General features: G+C 41.2%; 1 protein-coding gene across 1 annotated transcript in view; it reads right to left on the bottom strand.

Annotated features, from left to right (window-relative positions):
• Positions 1-16013, bottom strand: part of Herc2 (HECT and RLD domain containing E3 ubiquitin protein ligase 2) — a 152931-nt gene that overhangs the window by 39263 nt on the left and 97655 nt on the right. The window contains exons 56-69 of the mRNA XM_042697406.1: positions 15353-15528; positions 12198-12309; positions 11168-11249; positions 10920-11063; positions 9255-9345; positions 8353-8530; positions 8084-8165; positions 7824-7995; positions 6609-6753; positions 5354-5579; positions 4458-4629; positions 3762-3948; positions 2853-2993; positions 505-696 (exon numbers count right to left, since the gene is read on the bottom strand). Of these exons, the coding sequence (XP_042553340.1) occupies positions 505-696; positions 2853-2993; positions 3762-3948; positions 4458-4629; positions 5354-5579; positions 6609-6753; positions 7824-7995; positions 8084-8165; positions 8353-8530; positions 9255-9345; positions 10920-11063; positions 11168-11249; positions 12198-12309; positions 15353-15528 (2100 nt within the window). The remainder of the gene's footprint in view (positions 1-504; positions 697-2852; positions 2994-3761; positions 3949-4457; positions 4630-5353; positions 5580-6608; positions 6754-7823; positions 7996-8083; positions 8166-8352; positions 8531-9254; positions 9346-10919; positions 11064-11167; positions 11250-12197; positions 12310-15352; positions 15529-16013) is intronic.

Here is a 16013-nt window from a genome sequence, read left to right on the forward strand (position 1 = left end):
TCAAAATTACCTCAAATATCAAACAAGGTAAAATTCAACATATACTAGAAAGAAATTTAGATAAAGGAACTCTACAAATTCATAAAAATAAGATACAAAGCTGGCTCTAAAAGGGCCAAGGATGTCACTGGGAGAATTGTGACAAGTTTTGTTGTAAAGAAGGGTATCTAAGCTGCTGCCCACTGGACGAATCCAGCAAGACCGTGCATTAAGAACAGCAGTACCCAGGTGCTGGGGGTTCACGCATGTAATCCTAGTTACACAGGAGGCTGATCTGAGGATGTGAGTTTGAAGCTAGCCTGGCCAGACAAATCTGAAACTATCTCCAACTGAGCACTAAAAAGCCAGCAGTGGAGGTGTGGCCCAAGTGATAGCTCCAGCCTTGAGCGAAAATGCTCAAGTCCCTGAGTTCAAGCCCAAATACTAGCGCATGCACACACACACACACACACAAGAAAGGTGGTGTGTCTCTTGCAGGGAAGGCCCCACCCTCCCACCACTCACCTGTGGGTAGGCTGTGCCCATGCCAGACAGCACAGCTGAGAGCACATCCCTGCCCCTGTCGCCAGCCCGGCTGCACACCGACAGCTTGAGCAGGTCCACCACCACGCGGGTATCGTCCGTGATCAACAGACTGGTAAACTCATCCAAGGACTGAGGCTCTGGGCCTGATGTTTTATTTTGGCTTTCAACATCCTAAAGTAAATGATAATCCGTAATTAAAATGAACAACAACATACTAGGAAATAAGAGATTTCCCAGTTTACCTAGGAACTCAGAGGACTAATTACCACCAATGAGGAAGGGCCGTGAAAAAAATCAGATTAACTAAGAAATGGCAGGCCTTCTAATAACTCCACCAGGCAATGTGCCAAGTTTTCAAGACCAATAAACTGGTTACAAAGTACTAACAGTATCTGTCAAAGGGGAATGCTGTAAACTAATTAAAAAAAAAAAAGACAGTTCACCACTGTAACCAGTGGTTTGTATCAAACACATTATAGGAGGCCTGGATGAAATTGCACTGTGTAAAACCTTTCTCTTATCAGATATGCTTGGGAATTTTAAATCAGATTTTTATACTAGAATTTCACATAGATCCTGTCCATAATTATTTCCTAGCTTTTATTTAAAGTGAGTTCCTTGCATATAATACATCACCTAGAATTTCAAGCTCTTTGGGTTGTTTGGAAACATTATATAAAATAAAATCACTGAAAAAAATTTCTCAAGCTGGGCACCAGTGGCTCACACCCAGAATCCTAGCTATACAGAAAGCTGAGGTATGAAGATCATGGTTCAAAGCTAGCTTAGTCAGGAAAGTCCTTGAGACTCTTACCTCCAATTAATTAACAAAAAGCCAGAAATAGAGATGTGGCTCAAGTGCTAGCATGCTAGCTTTGAACACAAAAGCTCAGGGCCAGTGCCTAGGCCCTGAGTTCAATCCCCAGGCCCAGTGCACACACGCGCGCACGCGCGCGTACACACACACACACACACACACACACACACACACACACACTCACACAAATATTTTATCTACATCTCTATCTACAGATACATATGTGTACGTATACACATCTCTATCTACAGATACACCATGTATACATGTATGTATACATATATACATGTACACACATACATGTATGTATCTGTATACATATATACATGTATGTATCTGTAGATAGAGATATAGATATAGAAGAATTAACTCCATGGTACAGGACTGGTTTGAACTGTCCATGGTTGTTTTCTTTTTTTAATATAGATAAGATGTAGAAAGGGAAAAAATGTTCATGTATGTATACGTCTAGCTGCTGAAAAAAATCTAATCAAAGAAGCCCAGTAATATAATCAGATTACCAAACACCTAGACCTGTGTTTCCAAATCTTGTAACTGATCCACTAAAAGCCTCCAGTGCTCCTTGGAGAAATAACTAATTCAGGAAAAAGGCAAGGTAGGTGCAAGATAAGCCTGGAACACACTATTGTGCCAGAAAGTAGGGAAATATTCAAACATATCCAACTACGGGATCACCTGAAAAAAAAAAAGGAAACAGCCCAAAGGGTAGTCTGGGATAATTTGGTTGTTACATGATAGTAGCAACAAATACCACTATTGAATAAAATAAAAATCCATGAATCTGTTACAAATAGAAAAGAAAGTAGATAGAAGACAGACAAAACGAATGAAAAGCAAATTCTTTTTATCCCCAAAAGAATGGCAATAGTGACATTCCATAAGAAAGAATCATATTTGAAGAACTATGTGACAACTATCAAAGTGATGCTGAATTCAACTAGAATCATTAATAGATTCTAAATTTTGGCGAGTAAAGAAGAGTAAGAACAAGATATTTCTGTAGTCTCAAAGTACTTTCTCTTATTAACTTCCACTGAAAAACCTGACAGACTCCTTAACTAAGGGAGAGGAGTTACAGCACCGGAAATGCAGAGTACTGCACACTCTGGATCACTCTGGTGCTGGGTCTGTCAAAATGAAGAATGTTCTTCCATTCTGCACTCTGCATTGAAGATTAATGTGATTGTGCAATCCTGGAAGTTGGGTGCTAGGGATCTAAAGGGATATTGCTGGGACAATGAGTACCATCTGAATATGTCTCAGTTTCTGATCACTGGTTTCCTGACACTCAAATACACAGAGGCATGGGAAGGTGACAGAACTTCTAGCCTCACATTCCCACCAATGTTCCAGAAATGCTAACAACCACAGACTGGAGGTGAAAGGCATATGGCATGGACCCTATTCTAATTCTGCATACTATTTCTGCAACTTCTGTGTACACGGAAGATTATGTCATAAGGAAAGCTAAAGAAGCATGCCTCCTGACCTCTTTGGTTTTCGTCATGGTTTCTGCAATGATGCTGGCAGCTCCTGGGTCATCTGTCACGGGGATGAAAGGCCGAGAGGAGGCTGAGGGTGCGGACGGGGTCACTGCACAAGGGGTCACAGCATCCTCGGAGGAGACAATCTAATCGGAGGGTGAACCAGAGAAAAAGTTTAAGTGGAAAAGCTCTACAATGTAACACACTTCCTATACAAATCCAAATGCCTTCTTTAAAGCTTCTTGCAACCATCTGGAATTTTCCAGCGGCTATAGCAGCCATTTTACAGACACATACAATTGTCCTGTGTAGATAAGCACATTTGCATTTCTAGGAAAACCTATAAATATTCACAGCAGGTCACATGAATCACGTATCTTCAAGTTAGGTTATTCCCTAAACAAGTTACAAAATCTCGGACGTCTAGATCTTTAAGGTTTAACAACTGCATCAAATGACTGTTTAAAAGCATAAACCTATTCTTATTGCGACACTATTACATTACAATTGAATAGAATATTTTCTAATATCGGTTCCAAGTCAAAAGTAGCAGATAAGATGGGCACTAGTGGCTCACGCCTGTAATCCTAGCTACTCAGGAGGCTGAGATCCGAGGATCATGGTTTGAAGCCAGCCTGGGCAGGAAAGTCTGTGAGACTCTCATCTCCAATAAGCACGCAGAAAAAGCAAGAAGTGTGGCTCAAGTAGTAGAGCACTAGTCTTGAGCAGAAGCAGCTCAGGAACAACACCCAGGCCCTGAGTTCAAGCCCCAGGACTGGCAAAAAAAAAAAAAAAAGTAGCAGGCAAAAAAAAAAAAAAAGCCTAACTTAAAGGACAGCAAACTAAGATCTTCTTAGACACCAAGAAGGAAAAAGTAACTTTTCCTTTCTAATTGCTTTAGGATTCATTTTTACCTCTCTCTTATCTTGCCACGGATTTGGACTCAGTCTATCCTCCATATCAGGAGCCAGCATGCTCTCTTCGCCATTCATGGGGCTGCCCATGGCAGATGCGTCGGAAGTGGGTGCTGAGGAGGAGAATGAGGGGCATTCCACGGGGGCGAGCATGCTGGCTGGCATCAGAGCCCTGACCACCGCATCTCTGTGGAACACAAAGCCAAGGCGGCGGTGAGCTGCACTTTGTCCATAGTATGACAGCAAATTACAAGATGGGACAAACACTCACTGAAGCATGTCTTTGTTTTTATAGGATATGTGTAAAAGAATTTTAGTAACATATCTGGATATCATTGCCACGTATTCATTAGATATAACTTAAGATGTCTGTTCCAAATTTTATATATGATCATAATCCATAAAACACTTCAGCCAACAATGGACTGTACATTCAACAGTGATCTACTAGGACTGTATCATCTAACACTGTAGCCAGTACATTCCTTCTGACATTAACACAGTGCATTTCTCAGAATGTAGCCTCATTGGTATTTTAACACTCAGTTTAAAATCAACAGAAAGATAACATTAAAGGGTATGAGACTACATATCCCAATACTACAGTAATACAACATCCTGGACCCCATTTAGTCAATACAATGCAACTACAAGCTTACAAAATGGGAGCTTTCCAAAATTAGCACGCAGGCCTACCTGGCATACATGATTTGTAAAGCTGTAAGAATATGTGATAAGGCCTGCTGTTTGGCCAGGTTTCCATCCAAGGAGAGCAGGATCTTTGCAAGAGAAGGACGATTTGGCTTAGAATTATTTGCGCCACTTATTTTGTTACTGGAAGCAGAAGAATCAGTGTCGGAAGGCACCCCTGAAACAGGAAAATGAAAACCTAGGTTGTTTTTAAGACCAAAGTTGGCTGCATTTCTGTAGGATCAGATCCTTTACTAAAATACAGTGCAGTATGTGTTTTACCATTTCATAAATACAATATAGCTCATGAATAGGTTTTTTGGGGTTAAGAACATAAAACAATCACAATACTTCTTTGGAAAGAAAAAATTTTTCAGTAAAGGTTAAGTAAAACTACAAAAAAATTGTAAATCTTTTTAGAAAATGAATTTACAACAAAAAGAAATGTTCATCATTCAACATTCAACAGTCTCATTAGACTATGTCTGATACATCCCAGCTTTCAGCCCTGACAATTTCCAGGAGTGGAAACACAAGAACAGCCCAACGATGCTCCTGAGTAGGAGAAACATGATTCATGAAATGGAAAAATCTAGGATTATAAAAAGATAGTCATCTTTCCCAATCCGTTTCAATCCACTACTGATCAAATGCTAAGCAGGCTAATTTACAAAAAAAAAAAAAAAGCTGATTCTGTAAGTTACACAGAAATGCAAAAGGCTATAATAGCCCAATCATATATATATATATATATATATATATCTCTGAAAAGCACTACTACACTCTGAGTCTGACTATGTAAAATATTGGGCAAAATGTGGAGGAACTGAAGTAATCACTATTAAATCTATAGCATTGTTGTAATCTACAGAAGGATTACTCAAAGACCAAATCTATAGTACCTAAATAGGAAGCCCCTAATGGGTCTCTTGCAGTCTGGAAGAGGACAGGCTCATGGACAGAGGGTGTGGCTACATCCACTGTTGTCCACGCCACGCTGTGAGAGGACCCGCAAGCCACTCGAGTGATCTTCTGGCCTTCTAATCCTTGGACCAGTGTGGGCTTTCTGTTAACTGTGGTTGTGCCATTGCCCTGCTGGCCATGGTCATTGTCACCCCAAGCGTAAACCTGGAGGGAAAAAGACAAACTTATTTTCAACGTTTCAGATTATTTTCTTAAAACTTACTTGAAAAATGCTTAAAAGTCCCAGCCTAATCTGTGCTGGTGATCGTGCTGATACACTAGTGAGCCTAATGGACACAGCCTATGGCCTGGCAAATGTTAAGATCTATTTTACTTCATGGAGGGTTTATTTTGCTGTATTATAATATGAACTCAATGCCGATAGCTTGCTTGCTTGCTAGTGCTCTATTTAAGCCCATACCTCCAGCTCAGCTTTTTGATTTTTTTTCTTTTCTGTGTGTGTGTATGTGTGTATGTGAAAATACTGGGACTTGAATTCAAGGCCTGAGTCTAATCCCTTAGCTTTTCTGCTCAAAGCTGGAATTTGAGCCACAGATAAGAGTCTCACAGACTTTCCTATCTGGACTGGCTTTGAACCTCAATCCTCAGATCTCCATCTTCTAAGTAGCTAAGATTCCAGGTGTAAACCATCAGTGCCCAGCTTCCTGATTCTCTGGAGATGGAGTCTCTCAGACTTTCCTGCCCGGGCTGGCTTTGAACTGCGATCCTCAGATCTCAGCCTCCTGAGTAGCTAGGATGACAGGCGTGAGTCACTGGCGCCCGGCTCATGCTGGTTATTTTTGAGACAGGCTCTCCCTTCTTGCCCAGGTGTGACCTGCCTATTGTAGGATTCCTACCACAGGTGGATGACAGACACATGTCACCATGCCTCTCTTGAGATGGGAGACTTGTGGCCTTTTCTATCTAAGCCGGCCTTAGAATTGTGATGCTCCTGTGTGATCTTCCTGATCTCACCCTCCCACTTTTTTTCTTTTTCTGCTTTAGAGACAGAGTCCTGCTACATAGCACAGGCTGGCCTGGAACATAAAATCCTCTTGTCTCGGTCTCCTGAGTAGTAGGATAACAGGTACCTGCCATCAAATGTAGCCTGAAGGTTACAGCCTTGAAGACAAGGGCAGTGCTGTCACTTCCACTTCAGGAGGACACATTCCCCCTGGTCATCTGTGGCCTTACCTGCCCTGAGTCTGTGACCGCCAGGCAATGTAGTGCTCCAACAGCCACGTGCACTATCTTCTTCCCTCTCAGCCCTTCTACCACTTGTGGCTTTCGCACATGTACGTCCGATCCATGGCCGAGTCTGAAATAGTCTCCCTTCCCCCTAGAGGAAGGCAACAGTGCGAATGTTACTGTAGGGTTATAGTATGGCGATGCTCTGCAAAGAAACATTCACTCACATATTTTTTAGAGCCATCATACAAAGCACTCAATGTCTTTGAGCTTACCTTCCAAAATTACAAATCACACACTCCAATTACCTCATTAATCCAGTTAACAAGATCCTTATTACTGGTGCTTAGTACAATATTTAAGTTACTATTTTAGACATTCATATAAAGAGATTAAAACTAGGTAAAAGAGAAAACTCTCCCACAGTATGCTATTGGTCTTTTTTAACATGCTACGTGTGTGTGTTTAGGTTTTTTTGTTTTTTTGAACTCAGGGTCTCATGTTCTCACTTGGCTTTCTTGCTCATGGCTGGCGCTCTACTGCTTGAGTCATACCTCTAGTACTATGTTTTTGATATTGTCAAGACATTGCTTTCAGGCCAGGCACACTGTCCAAGGTCTTGGCTTCCACACTTGTGTACTTTAATAAAATTAGCTGTCCCAAGAAACATGCCTCATTATTTCCAGAACCAAAGGGTGCAAACATCTATTTTTATCCTCAGGCTTCTGGTATAGTGAACAAGCAGAAGAAATTCAATTTTTCCAGATGCTTTTTAAAAATGATCCATTTATGCCAGGTGTTGGTGGCTCATGCCTGTAATCATAGCTACTCAGGAGGATCGTGGTTCAAATCCAACCTCAGACAGGAAAGTCCCTGAGACTCTTAGTTCCAGTTAATCACAGAAAAAGCTGGAAGTGGTAAAGTGGCTCAAGTGGGAGAATGCTAGCCTTGAGCAAAAAGGAGCTAAGGGACAGCGTCCAGGCCCTGAGTTCAAGCACCAGGACTGGCAAAAAAAAAGATCCATTTATAATGGGAAGTTTCTTCTTGGAACGCTGTCACTATTCACAACTTAACAAAAAGTTAACTTAGCCCAACTTAATCAAAGATGCCTGGGTTCATAAGCAGCCCTGAATGAGGAGGGGGTAGGGGAGGGGAGAGGAGGCTCCCGCACATGCTTTGTGGAGCATAAATACACAGGTGACAGTAAGGAAGTTTACGTACCACGTCCATACCACTCCTGACTTGGTGAGTGCCAAGGAGAACTGAGCTCCGCATTCGATCTGGCACACGCCCTGGCCATTCAGTCTCTCAATGTTCTGGGGAATGTTACAGCCTTCACTTCCTCCCCGGCCCAGTTTTCCAAAGTCACCATCACCCCACGAAAACACCAAACCTAGGTTCAAAGTAGATTCATAGGTTAGGCCAGTGTTTCAGAACATTCCTCCCCACCCAGGAACGTGGGGGCCATTTCAAGCACCCACCTTCATCTGTCAGAGCCAGTGTCTGTGCATCTCTACTCCCACAGGCGACCTGGATTACTCTGTGACCAAGAAGGACTTTTACCTACGTGATGACAAATGGGAAGACACAAATCAGGTATGGGCGCTGAGAAAGCCAGGGAAATCTTGCCACAGACTCAAAGAAATAATGCACATGGTCATTAGGAACTTCCCTAGACTTGAGGCTTCTCTTCACTGGAAATCATCACAGGGTAACATTTCTGTAACCAATACAAAATGTGTATAATCACCATTTTGGGCTTCAGCTGCGTTGTATTGTCCCCGTGTCCCAAGCGGCCGTACTCTCCGAGGCCCCAGGTGTAGAGCTCCCCACTGGAGGTGAGGGCTGCGCTGTGTGAGCTCCCACAGGCAATGTCCCGGATGCGTTTGGTTTTCAGGGCCTCTATCAGCCTTGGCTTGTCACAGTTCCTAAAACAAGATTAAATTACACTCGCTACAACTATTCTTTGGGAAAAGGGTATGGGGACAGGACAGCTACTCTCATTTCTCTTTAGTCAATGCAACATTTACGTATCAATTTAACTATCAAACCTTTAGAGTATGTGTGAAGCCAAATCATATCTCCTCATGTCAATTTTTTTTTTTTTTGCCAGTCCTGGGGCTTGAACTCAGGGCCTGGGCACTGTCCCTGAGCTTCTTTTGTTCAAGGCTAGCACTCCAACACTTGATCCAAAGTGCTACTTTTGTCTTCTTCTGTTTATGTGGTAATGAGGAATCGAACCCAGGGCTTCATGCATGCTAGGCAAAAACTCTACCACTAAGCCACATACCCAGCCCTGTAAAAAATATATGTAATGATGTTTTCATAAATACTTGATTGTTATTTTAATTTTGATTAGACAACTAGGAAAAGACATTCACTATTATGAGTAATAACAAGTTCTTCTCAGTTAAGACTGACCAACATGTTCTTTTTTGTTTCTTTGCCAGTCCTGGGGCTGAACTCAAGGCCTGGGCACTGCTCCTGAGCTTCTTTTGCTCAAGGCTAGCACTCTACCACTTGAGCCACAGTGCCATTTCTGGCTTTTTCTGTTTATGTGGTACTGAGGAATTGAACCCAGAGCCTCATGCATTCTAGGCAAGCACTCTACCACTAAGCTACATTCCCAGACCCTGTACAACATGTTCTTACATTCTGCTGAAGTGTCCGAGTTTTCCATCATCACCTTCTCCCCAGGAGAACACTTTCCCATCGACAGTCAGGGCTGTAGCATGGCGGCCACCTGCAGCATTCACATAGATAGAGCACAGGCTGCCAAAGGGCAGTGCACAGAACAGGCTTACAAGCACAACTATCCATTCTTCTTGGCAGGTAACATAGGCTCAATGGACATGTGTTGAACAAATGAGTGCAAAGAACCAATATCTCACTTACTGGGAAGGATTTCTGGTGGCATCTATATAAGATGAGTGAACTAATATAATAAGTTACAAAATACTAGAATCATCTTAGTTCGCTGAGAACAGGAGAAAAGAATACTGATTACTAAGTGGGGTTCCCTTTGTCTTAAATGTATACAAGATCAAAGTTCTTGCCAGGTGCTAGTGGCTCATGCCTATAATCCTAGCTATTCAAAAGGCTGAGATCTGAAGATTGTGGTTACAGCCAGCCCAGGTAGGCAAGTCTGTGAGACTTTTAACTACAATTAACCACCCCAAACCTGGAAGTGCATCTGCGGCTCAAAGTGGTAGAGAGCCAGCATGAGCAATAAAGAGTTCAGGGACAGGGCCAGGCCCTGAGTTCAAGTCCTATGACCAACCAAAAAAAAAAAGATCAAAATTCAGATGAAAACACAAACAAAACATTTGTAATTAACTTTTGTGGCTTAAATGGCTTTGGGTAATGCCCCTCAGCAATGGAAATAAACAAAAGTATCATCATGGCAATGAAAGCATTATACTATTTTGAAAGTACCTCAACTCACTCTTTCCCACAAAGAAGACTCTGTACTCTATCTACCCTACTTCAGGATCATTATACTTAATTCCTGCCAGCTCCTGGGATGCAAGGCTAGTGTGGGAAATAGGGGTCCTTGTATCCAACATTAATTTCTCTTCTTCCCCATATTATCCAGAGCGACAACATGTGAGCAATCACACTTCCCAGCCTCAATAACCACAGGAGGGCTGGATACCTAGCGTGCAAGACATGGGACCTGGCCCCTGAACTTGAGAGCCAGCATATCTCTTGAACACAGATGCTCTCAGACATTTATAGGGGAGAAGAGGAAAATTCCATCTTACCTAAGTTACTATCATGGGCATTACTCATGAAATGGGGTTATGTCTAATTCTACTCAGTACAGGTATGAACTTTGTATATAATTCAGTTTTATTCCTCAAAGGCCTAACACAGGGCTCAAAAGAGCATTAAAAAAATCAGCCTTTATTGAAGAAAAAACACATTTTAAATGATCTTTCTCATCACTGAGGTTTCATAGTTGCTTTTGGGAATCTGATGAAGTCAGACTTTTCCCACTGAAAATCAGCACAGAACTTTATGATTTCAGGATACAGTGGCCTGAGATAATGGCTCCAAGACCAAGCACTCCATCTTTTGAGGAGTGTACCCACATGCCAGAGGCCAATCATGCTGGTCTCCAAACATCTTCATTTGGAAGCAATAATGAACCCTAGCCTCAAATATTTACATTATCCAATCTTTCTTCCTGTTAATTAAGAGCTTAAAAAATAGAAGGTAAGAACACTTTGCAAGAGAATATTTTCAGAACTTAGTTGTTTGCAGAGTAGGAATAATGGCTTATGATGCACATGAGTGTAGACCTTGGATATGTACCTGAGTGAACTGCCACCTTCTTGACCACGTAGCTGCTGAGGGCTGTGATCTGTCGTGGGATGGGGACCGTCCCACTGGACATCCCCAGCCCCAGCCGGCCATTTGTGGCTTCTCCACATGCGTACACCTTCCCTTCCACTGTCACTGCAAGAAACGAAAGCCAGCAGAAGAATTGCTTTCCATGATCTAAAAGCCATCTGGTTATGTGTGCTAAGGATAATTTGTTTTAACAAAAGCATTAACCATACCTGCAAACAAACTTTTGGAACCACCAGCCACCTGTATCACATTCAGAGCAGACAGGGTCTCAGAGAATGAAGGGACCTTTATCTAGAGTTGAATGTTTTTTTTTAAAGCAAAGGAAAGAAAAAAAGATCATCTTACTTATACTGTTCAAATAGTAAGTAATCTTGTAAGTGGTATGTAAAATTACTGTTAATCTGTGTGGCTACATGAGCCATGGGAATTCTTATCTCTTTGATACACATACTGAAGTTTTTGAGGAAAAGAATTTACTTAGGCTTATTTTAAAATAACTACATTTGGGGTGTGGATAGAAGATAAAGACCAAAATGCAGCCAGTTATTGGTAACTGTTGAAATCAGGGATTAATACCCTAAACACGCTCTACCTAGTAACATACAAACATTTTAATCATAAAAGGTGAAGAATAAAATATAGATAAAATAAACATTAGGTGTGGGAACAGTAATCCTAGCTACTCAGGAGGTACAGATCAGGGGACTGTGGTCCAATGTCAATCTAGGCAAGAAAAAGTTTTTGAAACATCAGGTCAGCCGATGGCTGAGCAAAGTTTGTGCCTGTTATCCTGGTTACTGGGGAAACACAATGGTTGGGATCAAGGGCACATGTCTGACGTCCCTGCTCAGCTTCAAAACACTTAAGAACATCTTTAACACATTATGCTCATGGTAAGCAAAAATGCTTACAAGTATTCAAGGTGAGGGATAAATCTAATGATAGTGTATCATTTTCATCTATGCAACTGTCACAACCCTATCAAAAGTTTATTTTCTAGTTTGTTTATTAGAACACAGTATTACAAGTAAATCTAAAATGTACAAGGATAGAGAATTCTCAGGACTTAACTTGATAATGTCTATTCATCCTTTGGAGAATTACTTTGGAAAAGACCACAAATAGGAAGTAAAACTATTATTGAAAACTTTCAAGTGTCTGGCTGCTGCCACGCCTTTTGGACCACAGCGGGCAGCAAGCATCCTCCTTAAAGGCAGGGCAGCCTGCAGCTGGAGATACCTTAGAGCCTTTGAGCCCGCCCAGCTGGTCCTTGTCATTCAAACCCCACACGAACACTTTCGTTCTGATTGTAGCTGCCGATTCTAGCCCTGCAGTCTTCTTTCGAATAAGGCTAGTGAAAAGAGAAAACAGACAGAAACAAAGGTTATTCATGATCAAACATTTAAAGAGAACAACCTCAAGCAGTTGAAGCTTGCTGGTTATTGTTAGAAACCTTTACAAAAGAATTTTCAATGCAATAAAGTGTTCTAAACGGTCAAAATTTCTAGAAACCAGCAAGCTGTCTTGGAATGCCAGAATTTAATTGTGGCTTTTTATTCTTGGTGGAGATTTTTCTATAACACACTATGCACTCTCTTTCTTCTTAAATACCAAGTTGAATATAATGGCTGTTCTGATGATTTGAAACAATTCTTCCCTGCCTCCAGGGCTGCCACACAAAGGAAACTTCCAAGGAGCCACTGCTAGGACTGGCCTTGTAGCAATAGTTTTTTGTTGTTGTTGTTTTTTAAAATCTAAACCAGGACATGTGTGTGGTTATTTTGTTCTACAAAAAAAGCATAAAACATGTTGCAGCATGATGTTGGAGGTATTCTGATATAGATGTGAGTTAAAAGAAAAATCTTCTTTTATATTCTCTGCCCACCACACTAGCCAGACCCTGAGTGCTGGCTAGCGAGGCCAGAGGTCCTCTGCTCCTCCCCTTTCTGGCTGGTTAGCACAGTCTCACCTCCGAACCTGTTCTCACTGGATTACAAGCTTAATCAGCAGCCCAAGAAAGCAGCACTTCAATTCTTGAACTTGAAGCCACAAAGTTCAAGGATAGAATCATAACTGAAGTATCTTGTAAATTAAAAAATGTGGCTGAGAAGTCAGGAGTGATATTCAAAAATATTTAGTAACTAGTACAATGTAAATCAGGTAGAATGTAGTCACATGTATTTTGACTTTTCTTTTTAATTTTTTTTTGGTACTGGGTATTGAACCCATTGAGCCTCATCCCAGCCCAAATCATGTAATTTGAATGGCACCTCTCTTAAGAGACTTTTTGGATAGTCAAGTTACCCTGAAGTTATTAGCTAATTAATGACACCTTACAAGAGCAAAAAAAAAAAAAAAATTACATTCAAACATCTAGATGTTCTTCTGGGAATATACTAAAGAAAAACATGATCAATTAAGTAAACTCTCAAAAATCTACCATCATTTCACATATAATATCTGCATTAATTGTATTTGCCCAACGCATCTCAATGGTTACTAAATCAGAAAATAATCTGGAATTCTTGCTCTGAAATATTTCAACGAAGAGTCTGCCATGGTGGCTCAAGTGTTAATTCTAGCATTCAAGAGGCTGAGGTAGGAAGAGCTCAAGTTTGATGCCAGCGTGAGTTCTATAGTAAGATCTGGTCACAAAAAAAAAAAAAGGGCTGGCAAGGTGGCTCAGTGGTAGAGCGCTTGCCTTGCATGCATAAGGCTCTGGGTTCGATTCCTCAGCACCACATAAGCAAAAAGAAAAAAGCCGGAAGTGGCACTGTGGCTCAAGTGGTAGAGCGCTAGCCTTGAGCTGAAGAGCTGAGGGACAGCGCCCAGGCCCAGAGTTCAGACCCCACGACCGGACCAAAAAAAAAAAGAGCTAGACATGGCAATATATGCCTATCATGCCAGCTTACTCTCTTTCATTTTATTCTATTCATCTATACATTCAACACAGGACTGGACCATGGTGGGTCCTTCAGGGGTGCATGTTGAATAGAAACATATACTCACGGTCATCACCACTGTGCTCCTACAAAGTCAGAAAGAGTAACATTTCATAACACAAAATATTACACCCAAAATTACCTACAGGAGACTAAGGATGTGGATATTCTAGAAACAGCAGTACAATATGAATGTCATCAGTGAACTTGGACACTCAAAAATTGTTGAAATGGAAAATTATGCATATTTTACCATACTAACTATAAGTAAAAATTTAAATGATAAAATCTTAGAAAATACAGTACATATAGTACATAAAATGTACTATAACATTTTCAAAGGAAAATGCATAAGATAAAAGAACAAAGAACTATAGAACAAAGAACTAAAGAATAAGGAACAGTATACCAAAACAATAACAATGATACTTCAGGTAGAAAAATTAACCTTTTTTTTTTTACATAAGCAGAGAACAATACTCAAATCACCTTTAATGTGCTGAAAACAAATCACTTCACAAATGCATTAACAATTATTTAAAGCATAACTTTGGACACAGTACACAAATTCAAAAGACAAAACAAAACAATACAGCAACACCATCCTGCAGTCTGATCTTGCAAAATGAACTTTAGGATTTGAGGAATTTATTAAGATTTTAAATATTCATAAAATGTGCCTAGTCATGCTCCCCCAGACTTGAATGCTATTGAGAAGAGCTGCACAAGAATATAGTTCCTTGTCAATCTCCACATTTTCCATTATCAAGTGGCCTATTAGTCCAGCTGTTTGTCATGAGGCTTGAACTCAGGGCCAGGGCACTGTACCTGAGCTCTTTTGTTAAAGGCTAGGGCTCTACCACTTGGAGCCACAGCACCACTTCTGGTTTTGTGGTGGTTAATTGGAGGTAAGAGTCTCAAGGACTTTCCTGCATAGACTGGCTTTGGACTTTGATCCTCATATCTCAGCTGCTTGAGTAGTGAGGATGACAGGCATGAGCCACTGGCACCCTGCACATTAAATGTTTTAATTTTACTATTTTAATAGTATCTCCCACATTTCACTTTCTTTAATTTTTTTTTTTTTTTTTTGGGGGGGATCCGGTCGTGGGGCCTGAGTGCTGTCCCTCAGCTCTTTAGCTCAAGGCTAGCGCTCTACCACTTGAGCCACAGTGCCACTTCCGGCTTTTTTCTTTTTGCTTATGTGGTGCTGAGGAATCGAACCCAGGGCCTCATGCATGCAAGGCAAGCGCTCTACCACTGAGCCACCTTCCCAGCCCCCCACATTTCACTTTCTTAAAAAGTTAAATTATTTGTGAAAAATCAGTAACACTTTATAAAACGTTCTTGTAAGCTTAAAGACATTTTAATTTACAATATTCTAAACATGAACATCCCAGAACAGGTTTTGGAATGAGGGAGAAGTAAACATGTAGGACAAATGACTCTTACCTTCCACTGCTACTCTTGTCATCTTCCTCCTCCTCATTATCTGAAGCCAGAAAAGGAACAGCAGCGAGATCTTCCTCCTCTGCTCTGATCCTGCCTAGCAGGACAAGGCCATGGATCTTACAGTCGATTCCTGAACTCCTGCACTGCTTTATTGCAATTTCAATATACCTGTGATACTAGAGAAGAAAGCCAAGAGCTATAGACTTTTAAGAGGACATCAGATTTTTTTTCACTAGAGTGGAGGGCATTGGAGGAATGGGACGTATGAAAACTTGGAACTCCTTTATTAAAGCTTTGAGTAATCAAAAGTGAACACAGTCACATCCAAGTCATGTTTGCCTTCGAAAGAAGTTACTGAGCCTGGAAGTGGTGGTGCCTGCCTGTAATTTCAGCTCTCAGGAGTCAGGGATGAGAGGATGGAGATTCCAGGCCAGTGTGGGAATAAATTAGGAAGATTCTATCTCAAAAACAAGCTGGTCAGCAAGACAATATTTCAGAAACAAACCAGGCACGGTTGTCACACCTGCAAACTCAGCTCCTAGGGAGGTAGAAGGACAGAGATAGTGGCTCAAGGCAAAATGGTGGTGGGAGGCATAGTTAGCACAAGATTCTGCTTTAAAAACAAACTAAAAGCAAAAGGGGGTTTTGTTTCCTTCTTGAG

The sequence above is a fragment of the Dipodomys spectabilis genome, unplaced genomic scaffold, assembly GCF_019054845.1.
Source record: "Dipodomys spectabilis isolate Male_0828 unplaced genomic scaffold, ASM1905484v1 ptg000219l, whole genome shotgun sequence".
In the NCBI taxonomy this organism is placed as follows: domain Eukaryota; kingdom Metazoa; phylum Chordata; class Mammalia; order Rodentia; family Heteromyidae; genus Dipodomys; species Dipodomys spectabilis.